Below are 16285 nucleotides of genomic sequence, written 5' to 3'. Positions count from 1 at the left end.
TATGATTTTACCTGAAAGTATAATTTATGTTCCATTTATCTGGGAAATAAAAAACTGGCAATTTTTTTTCTTATATATAAATGTATACTATTGATTCGGCAATGAGGAAATTTAAATATAGATAATTTAGTTTTTGAATATTCTGGAATATAGTAAGCAACAAGTTATTAAATTTTATTTTTGGTGACAGTTCTATTTATTTAGTTCTATGTAACTTTGTTTTAACAAAATTATAAATTGAATTAAGGCTTACCTTTAAAATTGAGTGAGACTTCATGTTGTCTTCTTCATCGGTCAAATATGTTGTATCATATCGTTCTGCTAAACTTACCAAAATGCAGATGATATTCAGCCCTACAGACAACACTGCACCACAGGAATGTAGAAATCATCTCAGAGAAAACCGTAATCGGTCATTCTTGCAACTTATGTTACAAGCGCTATAACCATGATAAAGACTGGGTTAGTGTAGAACAACAAATTAACATGTCTTTCTGTATTGAAACAATGTTATACAAATTACCTCAATTCTGTAAGGGATATAATGAATCATGTATACAATTAAAATGAAGTAGGCTGAATTATAGATACTAAAGTATTATTCCTACAACAGTAAATTAAGTTGCGGATAAGTTTTAACAGGTGAAAAACGTAGTAAATATAGTAACACAGAACACACATTTTATGATTAGAACTAAATTTTATTTAACTCCACTTAAAACAACTTATTAACACTCGTGTCTAATTATGACCTGTGGCCAGCAAAAAAGAGGGGTCTGCTTGTTTCAAGTTTCAAGTTATTAATTAAATTAATCTGTCTGTGGTTTTACCTTTTCTCAAAATAATTAAAACTGATAATTCTGAAGCGGTTAATAAATTAACATTTTTTATTTATTTTTACTGTTTTTCTATCTTTGCTGAGCTAAAATATTTTTTAATCGCAAATAAGAAACGTTAAAAATAAATTCATTATTATAATTATGTGAACACATTTATATTGAGTTTGGCATCGCCCTACACCAGAGATTGAAATGATTCACTTTAAGGAATATTTTTTGTCTGTGATTGCTATTCTTGTACGGAGTTTCACTGTATTAACTGTGTTCCATATAATAAAAACAATGGTACCAGAAAGTAATTAATTAAATAATTATTAATTCATTCTCTTTAATAATTACAACTATTACCAGATTGCTTGTAAATTACTTTCTTTTCTACACAGTTCCATATATTGCTGTATATTGTATTTGTATATAAACTGTAAATATTCAACATACTGCTGAATTATTTTATGATATTAACCCTTCCACATATTTTGAATGGAAGAGACACTTTTATAGAAAATGAAGGATGAAGTTTAAACCAAGTTTTAATGAATCGGGAATGATAAAATGATAATTTATACGTGTGCAAAGTAAACTGACAAATATAGTTCCCAAAACCCTTGCAGAAGGCCAACATTTTTAAATGCAACCGGCATCGCTAGTACTCCTGAACCAAGGCTTGATTTGACTACATGTAATAAAGCTTCGATATCTCTATAAAAATACAAAAATAACTTTCAATTAAATATGAAAGTTAATTAAAGAATTAGTACATACATTCATACTGTGAATATAGATCACCTGTGGTGATCTATAAAAATGATGTAAGCTATTTCTATTTAGTTAGATAACTACATACTATTGAATTTGTGAGTTAATGTAGTAACAGTTCACATCAAAGATAGAGTTGTATCAAGTCTATGCAAGAGAACTTTATGGAGTCACACTTGGACAAATGGTTTTTATAGGTTTATTTTGCGCTTTATATGATACATTAATAATACTGGTCCTAGTGGAGTTGTATCTCTTTATCCCTACTTTTGTCAATTTTACCAAATAAAGTTTTTTCTTGTCTTTAAATTTCAGATAAAAATTGTTAACACATGGCAAACTGAATTTATGTTTATATAATTAAATGTCACAGAAATAAAATTAAAAAAAAAAAATTAACCAATTGTACTTGAAATATTGATATATGGACAGTTTTATTCAATTGATACAAAAATCAAGATATTTTACTTTTCTCTCTCTCTCTCTCTCTCTCTCTCTCTCTCTCTCTCTCTCTCTCTCCTGCCCTCTGATATGATATCATAATGAAATTAACTGTTTCAGAGAATTAAAGAATTTTGAAAAGTAGTGAAAAATTCATTCATTTAGCTAATACCAGAAACAAAAGTAGGTTATATTGCATTGTTTTATTTTATTATTTTTTTATGTAATAAAACATCATGGTATTACGCTTAAGATTTTAATTATACTTAAGATTATAAAAATTGAGCAGCAACGATCTTTATTTTTTTTTTTGTTGGAATTATTAAATTAAAAAAAAATCTGTGATAATCAATTCATCTAATCATTTAAATTGCTCTTTAAAGGGCAATTTAAAGAAAATGACAAACAGATGAATGACAATCATCTTTTCATTCTCTTTAAATTACCAGTAGTTAATTCTACACTTAAAAAAAAAAATTAAAAATAATAAAAAGAATGCCCTGAGGTAGATCATCTCCATATCTGGAATATACCATCTGGGGCAATAACAGTTATACGTACTAAACATATAGCTGGGTAGCGGGACTCCAAATCTTTTCCTCGAAAATGTGATCGTTCTTTTTTAATAATGCTGATCTTACTTTCAACTTCAGATCGATACACAGATCGGATTTTGGAAACTGGTTTAACCATCTTTTGTGCTGGTGATATAGCGACCAGGGTTGAAGCTGTAGTAGACACCTACTACAGCTTGAATTGATCTCTGTTACACAACAGAGATCAATTCATTTCTCACTGCTCCCTGCGATGGCAAGCTTGTAATAAGGTGTCCATTTGTGTCGGTTCATAGGGCTCTCTGGTCTCTGCTTTGACATGCTGGTTCCACTGGCATACTGGGTTGGACATCCGGGGTTGGTAGCCCAAATATGGGGATGTACCTGGTGGCTACCCTTGTTACAGAAGGGATCATTTTAATATGTCCACTTCTTAACAATTAAACATGACAAAGGGTTCATGTAAACACTCATTTAAAATCATCAGTAACAATTATCATTAACAATCATCTTAACAATTAAACATGACAAAGGGTTCATGTAAACACTCATTTAAAATCACCAAACAGAATCGATCTTCAATAGCTGTGAAGGATATACTACAAGGAATATCTCTAAAGTAAAGGCCATTGGGAAATTTAACATTTAAGTACTGTAAAAGTAAGTTTTAAAAGCTATTTTCTTCAAAAGTATAGAATGACGGTAATTGTTATTGCAAATCTAGATCCACTTGAAACTTGAATTGTCTATATAAAAAATGACTGAAAAATCTGTTATGTGCTTCGTGTAGACTTTGATAATTATAGTGTAAGTGATTGTTCCAATGAAGATAGCAAACTTGCAGAAGAACTGAATGCATGATTCTAATTTAAGTAAGTTTTTTGATTAGTTGCAATTAAAAAAATAATCTACATTTAATGTAAAAAAATACAGTATATATAATCAAGTACTTTTTTGTAATCGGTTAGCGTTTTAATGTGATAAGTAAAAAATATGCGTGTAAGAAATCTTAACATTGTTATTTTAAGTACTAAAGTAAATAGCTCATTGTTATTTATTTTTTTGAGTATCTAGTATAGATTAAAACTGTATAATGAATTATTGTCAGATTTTTATTTTTAGGTATTTCTGCATCATCTTACTCCTCTTCAAACACTGTCAATGTTTACTGCACTCTGGCTGACAATACTTGATTTTATGGATAAATATATGCATGCTGATAAAGTGATCATTTGGTAAGTGAAAAATTAAACTGACTATCGGTGATACATATGCAAGTCAGGAACATCTTACTTAGCCATTTGTCACTCAAAATCTCATTTCTCATTTCTCATTTTGCTATGGTTTTTGAAAGCGTGTGGATAAGTTTATCATTAGTGACTTTCTACAAAACCGTTTTTCTGATCGCTGTTAGGAATTCTCATAATTTGTTGTTACGGATGTAAAATTTTTATTTTAACATTAGGTTTTATATCATCTTTATATTTTTTATTTAATATACAGCATTTTACATATCTTTAATTTGTATATATATTTTCTACTGTTTGTTACGTTAATCAAACCGATGTTATATGATGTGTATCTTATTCTGTTATAGTTAACGATCAGAAACATAGGTTAAATAGTTTTCTGAATCTTGTTTTACGGTCTGATGTGTATACTGTATAATGTTTGTCTGTATAGTACGAGGCCATACCCGAGTCGCTGTAGAACATGGTGAGGAGTATTCACCTCTTTGGACAGTTACATGGGACAAAATTAATACATTTCTTCCTACCCTTAAGGATGAATTATTCAAAGCTCAAGCTCAACCACGTAATCTTATTGATTTTTAATTAAATATTGAGCACAATATTTACTTAAGTAATCTGTACACAGTTTTTACCGACTGATCTTAAAAAATAACTCTTATATTTCTCAGATGTTAAGGATGTAAAAATTAATTTTGTTCAGATTAATGTAGTAGGCTATGAAAAACAAAAAAAAGATTAAAAAAAATTATTCTAAATTTATATTTAGAAGAAAGACTACCTAAAAATTAAGCTTTTCTACATAGATTTGTAATGTGTACAAAGAAGAAGAGTGCATTAAAAGGATTAATCAATTTCTTGTTTTGCACTACCTGTCAGTTTTTCTTTTATCTCATTAGCTGCTAAAGTACGATCAACTTATCATTCCTATGGATGTGATGATATCAGTAGGTTAATGGTCAGTCGATGGATGTAAACTCACTATTCAAAAGTAAACAATTTTTATATGAAATAGATTGTGTAAAAATGTACATGAAACCAAACTTGAAGTAAATTTGGTATTCTATTCTTTAATTTTTGAATGGATTAATGAAATGTAAAACCACAGGATGAAATTCTGTATTTAATAAATGCTTTAATTGAATTCCCAGAAAATTGTTCGCTTAAAAAATGAGTAAAAGAAATTGAAAACTATTTTTTTTATAACTGAGGGACTGATATTGAGTTTAAAATACTCAGTCGGCATACTCTGGGAAAACTTATTAAAATAAAGACCACCTAAATACTCAATTAACCATCTAAAAATTTCATCCTGTCAGATTGCTTTAGTTGAGAAAGCTCTTAATTTAATTAATTTTTTACATATTGTTGTCTAACCGAATAAATGTGTTAAGGATATTAGGATTGAAATACAGAGAAAGAAAATTTGTTTAGAATATGTATAAGAATTCAGTAGCTGTGAGATAAGATAGAGATCTAGAAAGGTAAGCTGAAATTTAGGAAAGCCAAAAAACCTTTTCTCAGACATATTAGTCTTATCACCTTTCCTATTCTATTTATTTTTAAAAGAAACAATTGAAGGAGAAATTTGATAACAATCAATCAGGAAAGAAATAGAAAAAATTAGATACCAACAAGAAAGAAAATAAAGATGTTGAGATTCAATATTGATATTGCTGAAACAAGAAACCAGAAATTCTTTCCGGCTAATGGTGAATCAGAGGAGCGCAGATTTTGAAGTGCTAGATCTCCCTTGGATCTCTGAATTAATCTTGAAGCAGAATGTTTTATTGGATACTTTGAATCCCAGTGCCACGTTTGCTGTCTTCTTCAATTCTGAAAAGGCTTACAAATTGACTTGCTGAATAGAATGGGATGTAGATGGCAATTTTCTGGGCTTCATAGTAAGATTCCTTGAGAACAATGTTTTTAACTTCAGAACCATTTACACTGGAAAATGTACCTTAAAGTACTGATGTTCTATAATTTTATTTTCTTTGGCTGTAAACAACACTATAAAATTTATTAAAAACCGCCTTCATGTGTTCATTATATGTAAATGATTTAACAGCCTACATCCATCGACAGCTGCAAAACGTTTGCTTCAAAACTTCATTTATGAACGAGTCATAAGGTGAAATTATCTAAATTAACAAAAAAATCTCAGTATGAATGCATTGCCTGAATTAAGCGTGTAAGAGAACTCAAAATTCAGTGTTTAAGACATTTTGATAGGTTAACAAGTAACAGCATAATATTTACAGTAACAGCTTTTGAGGTGCAGATGAAATGTGTACTTAAATTTTACTGAATCTTGGTAATGTCTAAGTTCAATTAGTAGTTTACTCCTCAGAGTGTACAATTCTTGGGATGTTGGATCACCATTCGTAAAATTTTATTTGATTTGCTACCGGATCATTCCTGTCTAGTCAAATAGTAAGCTCTTTAATGAAGAATGGTGAGCCTTTCCCTCTCTGGTCGAGTCGGACCAATAATGATTTACATGCATCATAAAGGGACAATCTTAGCATCTTCTGTGTGATTTTGTTTTTATTTTCCAGTCTTAATCCACAGATTCCCATTTAATTTAGTTTTATGATTATTCAAGCTCGGGGAATGTTTGTTTTATCTTTCCTTAGTATGAAACTAAATAATGCTACATTTACTGTTCATTAGTATATTTACTTAGGTGATTAGTTATAAGAAAAACAGACAATAAGCGTGTAGTATTACAGAATTTCTGCAATAAAGATACTTCTTTATAAGGTGAAGCGATTTACATTGATGGATTTAACCAGAGCAGTTACATTAGATATTCATTTATGGCATATTTTCTTGGATACAGATTTTATGTATTTGTCTTACTGGTGCAAGGATGCAATAAATCTTTCAAAAAAAAATATATACTGTAGTTTGAAATAAGCTCTACTTGAGAACGTTGATACAAACTACCAATTCTTGGAAAGTGCAGGCCAAAGAAGAACGAAGAGGTCTTTGGAAGAAGAAGAGGAAGAAGATGAAGAAGAAGGAAGACCAGCCACTCGTCTCAACATCACGGACTGGAGTCCGGAACAGAGCCCAGCAGAGATGCGTCCTGAAGGGCAGCCATACCAGAAGCGGATGAAGAGCTTCTACACAACCTCTCCTTTTTAAAAAACTTACAGTAAGACAAAATAACCCAGCAATTGCGACTCCTCCGGAAAAGGGGACGCATTGCTCCCTCCTCATAGCTAGTGCCCCGTTGTGGCGTATTCCTGCTAGCCTATTAAGAGTTAGCACCGAAAGGACTTCAGTGGACGGTCTGAAGGGGAATTACGCGGTCGGCCCATGAAATGGGTTCGATAACACTGGTTCAACAACGGATTGGAATGCAATTAAATCCGTCTTAAATTCACTAAAATAACACAAAACTTGAAAAATTAGACCCGAGATATAAAATAACCCTTTTAAAAAACCAAGCCCGATTAGAATCATCCAGCAGCAAGGGACTCTGTCCAGGTTCTGCGATAAAGTAGGGAGTAATAAACTCCCGCCAACTTTGCATTCCATTCCATTGATACAAACATATATCAAAAAAAAATATTTTGTTATCAAGTTACAGCTAGTGAAAGATTTTTCCTGTATTTCAGTTTTCCTGGTGAAATGAGTTCATACTGAAACTTTCTGGCGTTAAACCGGATGGTTTTGTATGACTTTTAACCTCAAAAATCAAATAAAATTGATCACAGAACTGCATTTCCTGCAGTTTTCATAATATTTAACATAAAACAGAAAAAAATAGCTCTATATACATGCATATATCTTCTTAGAGCCATCTCTTAACCTAAGTAGACCGTCATAAACTATTCTTAATTTTAGGTGGTTGTTGTAAATAAATAAATGGAGAACTTAAATCTTCAGTCGTTAAAACTTTTCTGAAATATATTGACGGAAAAAATATGTTGCTGTTAAAATATCTTAAGAAATTTGAAGGAAACTAATTGGAAAACAGTTATTTACTTTAGTTCTAGAAGTACCGTTATTCAAATATCAGTTTGATAAACATAATTGGTTTGTTATAAATTTTATGTGTGTGTGTGTGTTGTTTCTTACACACTTATTTATTTTTTAGTATAATTTAGTATTTAGTACGATTCAGTATAATTATTTATTTTATTTACTTATATATCTATTGTTGTGTACCTACTTTTATTATAACTTATGTTGTGTTCATGAATTGGCTTTAACTTAATGGTTTTATTTACAGGAATATCAAGCATGCCATTATTGTTAACTGCTAATCTGCTGGAGAATTCAACTTTACTACAGTACCTGTATTAGCACCACCAATAATTATAGATATTTTTAATGAAACTTAGTTGTTCAAAGGTTTTTATTGTAAATTCAAATAATGCATTTAGCGACATGAAGTGTAAAACAATTTTGAATGTAATTATACATGATGGTGTCTGAGTACAATTATATAATTTTTTAAATGATTTTGCCTATATATTTTAAATATAAACACACACACTTACTTTTCTTATATATTTTAAACATTTAATATTTTTAAGTAGAAGTGATTCTGTCAGAAAAGAATATGTATACAATCTTAAGTTAAAATTTATTTTTCATATCATGTTAAAGACAGATTACTTGTGTTAATAATTCATATTTATCTTAAACTATTTCAGTGACATATTGTAGAGGTTATGATAATGATAAAGTTATTAAGCGGTAAATGTTATCTATGTATGATTTATTTTCTTCTCTGGAAATTTACATAATGCTTGTAATGTATATTGCATTTATGTTGTACAGTAAATTACGTTTGCTTAATCTTTATTATAATTATTGAAACTAACCTATAAAAATATTTTTAAGTCCTCGCCTGCACTTTTACTTTACTTAGAAAGCTGTACAAAGATTTTCAAGATATTTCTCAATTAAATATATTGTTTTACAACAGAAAATTAAGTCGGGACTATATACCAATACTTTTGTATACTTTTGATTTTTTAGCGGTCCTGATTTTCAGGGCTTAAAAACTGATGCGCATTAATTTCATTTGTGCGATTCATCTGGAAAGGGTCATTATCAGGTATTATTTTCTCATCAGATTTCCTACCACAATGTGAAAGTTCCTACCAGTCAGTGGCTTACTGAATCTTTATAGACAAGAAAAAAAAACATTCCTACTGCACCTTTTGCTCTATGTTAAGCTAATTCAGAGACTGCCACTGGATTGTTCCAGCTCTGCTTCTAGACAAGGCACTAGTGTTCTAATTAGGTTTTAAAAGATCTTTGCTTAATTAAATGAACACAAACAATTAAAATCATACATGCTGTTCGTACTTGTTGTAAATAAATATTACCTTTCAAAACCCGATTTGAACACCTACATTGCAACCAGTGGTAGCAACACAACATTCAGAAATCCCAGCATCAATCTCTAAAGAAACAGAGTTCCACCCCTCAGTCATAACCTTGAATCTATTAAATTCTGCAATGTTTCTGCTAAAGTTTAACTCGCTGTATAATTTTTCCAGTTGGTTCTCCATTTGTGCAAACAGTTGGGTGGCTGCAAACTAACTAGATTACAATTGATCTGGCCAACAATTTTGAGAGTTTTTTAAGGTACGTCTCGCAGAAATGTTTGTACTAGTTCTCTCTCTATTACCTCGCATTCAAATACTGTTTGGGAGGATTAGGTAGAGTAGAGGGCTCAAGTGAAAATTATTTGATGTTTTTTTTTTGTAGCATCTTCATATTATTTTTTAAAACCATTTTAATTAATTTATAGCATTATTGTTTAAACTGCAGTAGAATATTGCTCAGTCAAGTTTATATAAACGGACCATACCTTGGATAACTAAATGCTCAGGTAACAGTTTGGCCCCATTAATTTTGGTTTAAAAATAAATTTATGCTTAACATTTCCACAACTTATACTTATATTTTAAAATATTCTATAGTTAATAGTATGACATTTAAAGTGAATATTTGAAAGTAAAAGTAAAAATTACTCTAAATAAAAGTAACAAAAATTTATTATTTTACATTAAATAACTTTAAAAATCATTTTAAACGTTGAAAGAAGTCCTTTTACGACCTTGTTCTGCCATTATTCCATGCTTCTATCCTGCAACATTACGCAGCCACCATAGTGTCAATGAAGAATCTTACTGCTTTTAAATATTTGAGGGTAAATTAAATTTTATATTTATTTATAAAATAAATAAATAAATAATAATTTATTTTTTTATATTTATTTTTTACATTGTTCTTTATAAAAATAAATTCTATTAGTTTGTAAATTATTTAATTAAAAAATAAACTTCAAATAGCATGGCAATTACACTATTTGATTTACTGATTTAAATAGTAATTTTTTAAAGACAAAAACATAATTTATTAAGGGGAAAATGTGTTAGAATTTCTGATTTTATAATTTCAACAACTGCAAACATATATACAGTTTTGTGGCTTAATGTATAATATTATCTTGTAGTTTAATCTGTATTAAACCGCCAAACATTTCCTGATAATGTAAATAAAAAACCTTAGTGCAACCAAATACCAACCACTTCTTATCTAAATAAACCTATTTAGCCATAAAATATCACAGTTATTCAGTGTTAAGGTGTATTTCTTTTAAACCTATCTAAACTTTTATGATAAGCATTTATTTCTTGCGGTATAATATTTTCATTCTGATGAAAATATTTATCTTTTTATTAGCACCTGCTAATAAAAAGTTTTATTTAGTTTATATTAATTTTATTATTTAATTTTAAGTCTATTATGTTATAAAAAATCAAAAATAGCAAAATGAATTTTTACAAAACAACTATGGGAGAATGGGTAAAGACTGATAAATGTGAAATTGTTGCAAGATTAATGACTGCAATACATTGCTCCAGTTATAATGAAGTAAAAAATGTTCTCGATTTTTCTAGAACATGTGGTAATAGTGAATTAATTGTAAATTGTCATTGTGGGGCAATGAAGGTACGACCATTGCAACTAGCATCATCTTTAAAAAATCAGCAGGATGCAGCTAATATTGTTATTACTTTTAGATCATGGTGCTAAGGTAAGTGAAATAAATTTTTATAATGTCATATATATTACTAAATTATGTTGTATTAGCAACTGTAATCTTTCTTAAACTGAGGGTGAAAATGGGAAATTTTTTCTACAATAGATTATGTATTAGCCGGTAAAACTTTACAATTGAAAATAATTGTTTAGCCCAATAAGTTAACATATTGTCACTTGCCAGCCAAAACTTCCCAAAATAAGCAAAAAACATCAAATAATGTTACTAATTTGAATATAGTACAATATTTTAAGGTGTGGTTTTATGGAAGTGTAAACACTAATAATCTTTAAATATGATTTTGACCGTTACAAACTTCTTAAAATAATTAACTCATAAATTATTTTTTTATCACGTAGGTAGTTTTGATCATATCTTGATTGGTATGGTAGTAAAAGATTATATATTGAACAGTAGGAGGTAGTACTGAATATTTATTGAGATACTGTGATTGATATCTGAATATAAATAAATATTTTTAATTTATTTAAAATAAACAAAAAAAAACACAAACATTTTAAAAGTTGAAAAAACTGACAATAAAGTAGTTGTTTTCCTGGTATTGATTATTTATTTTTACTTAGTGAAAAATAACACATGAAAAAAGTTTTGAAAAATCAATATTTTTTTACTTTTTTCTGCTCCCCCACCCACAAAATCACCTCCTAAAGAAAATTTGTTAATTTGTCTACGTTTACTACAATAAATGAGGAGATTAAAAAAATTCCACTGAAAATGTACAACCGATAAAAAATTATCTAAGATTTGTTTTTTTGGTGGGTGGGGGTAAATTATGATAAAATTTTATCGTAAATTAAAAGTTTAAATAAACAAAAAAAGGTTTTAAAAAATCAATATTCTTAAACTTTGATCAGCTCCCCTACCTCCAATATTGTCCTCTACATATTTTTTTTTGGGTCATTTGAACTAATACTACTACACCTTTTTCTTTTCTTTTTTCCTGTTTAGCCCCCGGTAACTACCGTTCAGATAATACTTCAGAGGATGATATGTATGAGTGCAAATGAAGTGTAGTCTTGTACAGTCTCAACATAACCACCAAAGAACACCGGTATCCACGATCTAGTATTCAAATCCGTGTAAAAATAATTGACTTTACTAGGACTTGAACGCTGGAACTCTCGACTTCCAAATCAGCTGATTTGGGAAGAAGTGTTCACCATTAGACCAACCCGGCGGGTAATACTACTACACCTAGGAAGACAAAAAAAATTGGGTTAAAAAATATGCAATAAATAAAAATAGCTTTTTTGATTTCTGAAGAAGGGAAGAATTTGGCGGGGCAACATTTTTTTTTTAAAGACGGTAGTTAAGCATGTATGCATGTACTGAGCAAGGTGGTGTTATGTTTGCAAAATTTTAAGAAAATTGACCCCAAAGAAACCCCACTTCCTGGAGAAAATTTTTACCCCAAAAATTTTACCAATAAATTGCTCATTAACACGAGTCTGTGCCAAATTTCATCAAAATCACTTTAGTCAAATTTTATTTGGCCCACCAGGCTGGTCTAGTAGTTAACACGTCACAAATCAGTTGTTTAACAGCCGAAAATCAGCTGTTAAAGCTGATTTACCAAAAAGGTAAAAACAAACATTGATCAGTTGTTTGCTTTATTTAACAGCTGATTTTCAGCTGTTAAAACAACTGATCTGTTTGTTTTTACCTTTTTGTTTGTTTTATATGGCTTATTTTCTAATATATACACTTCCTTTAGTGTCTAACGAAAATAATGATTGTTTAACAATCGAAATGGCAATTTAGTGTTAGATTTGATAATAAATGTTTATAAATAGTTTATAAATATTATATTTATATTTATAAATATCATAATCATATTTCTTAATTTACATTATTAATGTTAACAGTTAGCATTGTTATATATACCTTTTTTGTTATAATTGTTGAATAATATGCCATCTTGGTTCAATACCTCCTTAGGTTTAATTCTAGATATTTTATTATTTGCTGGTTCATCAAATAAATAAAAATCTTTATTTCATTTTTAATAACAACTATAAAAGAGAAAGTCGTATCTGAATTTAATTCAAAATTCATGAAAACAGTAATTATAAAAGAAACAGAAAAAGAAAAGTAGCACATAGAATAATAAAACTTATTTATATAAATTGGTAGATAACTTCAGAAAAAAAAAGGAATAATGATCATGGTTGAAGCATAATTAAAATGGGGGTTATGATAATGATGTGGGGAGATAGGCCCTCAGCTTAATGACTTCTAACCTTGCCGGGGTAAAAGTATGGTAGTATATTACACCAAACATGTGATCGATTGTAAATTCTATGCGATACATAGTGGCATTAACCCCCCCCCTCCCACACCATAGCTAATATATATATATAAAAAACTTAAAGACTAAAACAAAACTTAAACATTATAAAACTGTAGTTCAGCCAGAAGTCACCTACGGAAGCGAGACCCTTTTCAGAATCACTCAGAAAAACCGAATCGATAAAATTCTCTCTTAAAAGTTTTGAAGGGAGACCTACTGAATAAATTTCATTAATATATAGTTTCACCAACTAAACACAGAATTGAGTAATGTGAATTTGTACTCTTCAAGGAAGGTTTCAACCAATGAGGCCAATGATTCAAGAGTTTCAAACTACCGTCAACTGAAATTTTCTAACAAGTTTTAATTCTGTTCTATGCGCTTATTGATACAACGGATGGTTTGATTTCATATTTAAGTTAATCAACCCTACCTACAAACTAAATCATATCTAAACACCTACTACAGACAATTACTAGAAATCAGTGCATGCTCTTTATGAAGAGACATTTTTTATTTACAATATATTTACTCTTTCTTTACTTTGCTATTAAGATATTGGTTTCTATTAAAAAAAAAATTCATATGTTTTTTATCACATTCCAAGATTGTGCTACACATTAAATCTACTTACATTAAAAGAATAACGATAAATTAATTAAAACATTTTGTAATGAAATGTAATATTTGTGTGGCTGCATGCCAATATTTAGGTTATTTATCTTTTATAAATTTTAAAATTAAAAAAGGAAAAACTATGATAGTGAAATTTAGTTACTACCTATCAGTAATTGTATGATAGTTGTATCTTTTATTTTATAGCTGCCAGTGCCAGTGGGGGGTCGTACACCATTACATGAAGCAGTAAAAGGTGGACATATTGCATGTGTTAAAATACTATTGGAAAAAGATGCAAATGTAAATGCATCAGATGAAAATAGTCTAAGCCCTTTATTATTGGCAAGTGCAGAGGTAACATCTGGCAATAACAAAATTTTAAGCATTGAAAGGTATTATTTTTATGGAATATTATTTATACAATTTAAATTAAACATTTTATTTATTTTTTATTATTCAGCAGTTTGTATTCCCAGTTGCAGAACAAAGTATAACAACGGTAAAAAAAAGTTCAGCATTGTTAAAAATAATTATACAATTATTTAAATTTTAAACAGATCCAGGTGAATCATCAACAAATTGGGTTAATCAATCTTTCAAAATTGCCTATTAGATAACAAAAAGAAACATGTACGTAATCTAGTATGAGATATAGATTGATTCTGAAAATAATACAATTGTTCTCAATGATAATAAGCATTACATTCTTGGTCCACTAGGGAAAAATTGGATTGAGTGATCCAATGCCTTCTTCATAAAACAAATGTACTATGACACATCAGTAAGACTAGGGAAAAAATTCACAGTAGAGCTGAATATCAATTCAGCTCTACAAATGATATCTTCACTCTGTTCATAATTGTAGTGGGAATGATAATCATTATATTGCCAGGAGGTAACTCTGATGGAGCAAGTGATACTATACGTGGTTTACTTAGTCATCCGTAACCATTGACCAGAGATGTCAGTATGACAGAAAACATCATACAAACAGAACACTGATAATTCAACATAAACAATTAATTATTAAATTCAACATTGACAATCCTTTATACATATACTAGTGTTCAAAAAGTGATTTAAATTTTGGGAAAATGAGCAAGTTAAAATAGTCGTTAAGATTAGCCTCCATTATGTAATTCACATAAATGAATACAATGTTGCATGCTTTTAAACATATATTGTAATGTTTGTTGAGGAATTGCAGCGACATGTCATTCAGTTTTGCTCTGCAATTCAGGGATGGTGAGAGAATGACTTTTGTATGTAACATCCTTAAGGTATCCCCACAAGAAAAAGTCAGGAAGGAATAAATCAGGAGACCATGTCCCTTTGGGACAAAAATCTAAAAGGGACCAAAATCCCTTTGAAATCACTTGTCCAAAAAAACACTGATGAAATTCATAGTGTTATTGGCTTAGCATTGTTCTGCTGAAACTACATGTACTCTAGCTGGTCTGCAGGAATAGATTTTACGAATTGCTGCACTTTCTGTATGTAGCACTCAGTGTTCATTGAGCCATGAAAGAATGTCATGAAGATTCGCTATGTGACATTGCAATTGCATGCCAAACACCCACTTTTTGTCTGTGCAAAGGAGACTCGTGCAGCTGATGTGGATTTTCTGTACACCAAACAGGTGAATTCTGTGTATTGATGTATCTATCGAGGTGTAACTGTGCTTCATCAGACCATTGATCGAGTTCTTCCCCACCTGGTGGAACCATCAGCCACGTCAACTATAATTGGCATACAGTGCCTGGACATGCTTGAACATTATCTTATGCCACAATTACAACAGGGTATGGGCACAGAATTCATTTTTCAGCAAGATGCTACGCTACCACATTATCATTATGCAGGCAAAGTGGCAACTTTGATTGAATGTGGTGGAACAATTTCCTGACCACTATGATCGTCTGATTTAACTCCAGTAGAGTTTTCTGTATGGAATTACATTAAAGGCAGAATGTTTGTTCCCCTGCTTCCAGGAAATGTTGACGAGCTGTGGTACCAGATAACAAACAGTCGCCACCATAGATCCAAGACATGCTTCATAGGATTTGGCAGGAAACTGATTACAGATGGGACATCTGCCGTGTTACAAAAGGTAGCCATATTGAACATTTATAAATGTAACTTGAAGATATAATGTATTTAGTGTTCTGTCAAACATTTCTGTAAGTTATTTACTTTTTTTATTATTAAAGGTTACTTTTATATAACTAATTTAGAAATACTCTGTATATACATTCAGTACCATGCAGTATCATGACCTCACAGTTATTTATTTTGTTTCAGATATGAGAATATCGTGAATCAATTAGTTTCAAAAGGCGCTAATGTTAACATGACTAATGAAATTACAAAATGTACTCCATTGCATTATTCGGTAGAAATCGGTTCAGTTACAGCAATCACCATCCTTATCTAAA

At 29.9% G+C, this 16285-nt stretch overlaps 2 protein-coding genes across 3 annotated transcripts in view; both read left to right on the top strand.

Moving 5' to 3' along the window:
- Positions 1-8318, top strand: part of LOC142328067 (uncharacterized) — an 86946-nt gene extending 78628 nt beyond the window's left edge. For both annotated transcript variants that reach the window (XR_012757182.1, XR_012757181.1), the window contains exons 7-8: positions 3713-3825; positions 8087-8318. The gene's annotated coding sequence lies outside the window, so the exon portion shown is untranslated. The remainder of the gene's footprint in view (positions 1-3712; positions 3826-8086) is intronic.
- Positions 8319-10650: 2332 nt separating this feature from the next.
- On the top strand, positions 10651-16284 carry LOC142327886 (uncharacterized). The gene is made up of 3 exons (XM_075371245.1): positions 10651-10830; positions 14055-14242; positions 16152-16284. The coding sequence occupies exons 1-3, from the start codon at positions 10651-10653 to the stop codon at positions 16282-16284; spliced, it is 501 nt and encodes a 166-aa protein (XP_075227360.1).
- Position 16285: the final 1 nt, after the last annotated feature.

The sequence above is a fragment of the Lycorma delicatula genome, chromosome 7 (genome assembly GCF_047948215.1).
Source record: "Lycorma delicatula isolate Av1 chromosome 7, ASM4794821v1, whole genome shotgun sequence".
NCBI classification, from domain to species: domain Eukaryota; kingdom Metazoa; phylum Arthropoda; class Insecta; order Hemiptera; family Fulgoridae; genus Lycorma; species Lycorma delicatula.
Note: the sequence above shows the minus strand (reverse complement) of the source record. Positions and strands in the feature narration are given on the sequence as shown.

Coding starts and splice junctions, on each gene's coding strand:
- LOC142327886 (XM_075371245.1), top strand. CDS start 10,651: ATGAATTTTTACAAAACAACTATGGGAGAATGGGTAAAGACTGATAAA. Junction 10,831..14,054: donor GTCATTGTGGGGCAATGAAG/GTACGACCATTG, acceptor TTTATTTTATAG/CTGCCAGTGCCAGTGGGGGG. Junction 14,243..16,151: donor AAAATTTTAAGCATTGAAAG/GTATTATTTTTA, acceptor ATTTTGTTTCAG/ATATGAGAATATCGTGAATC.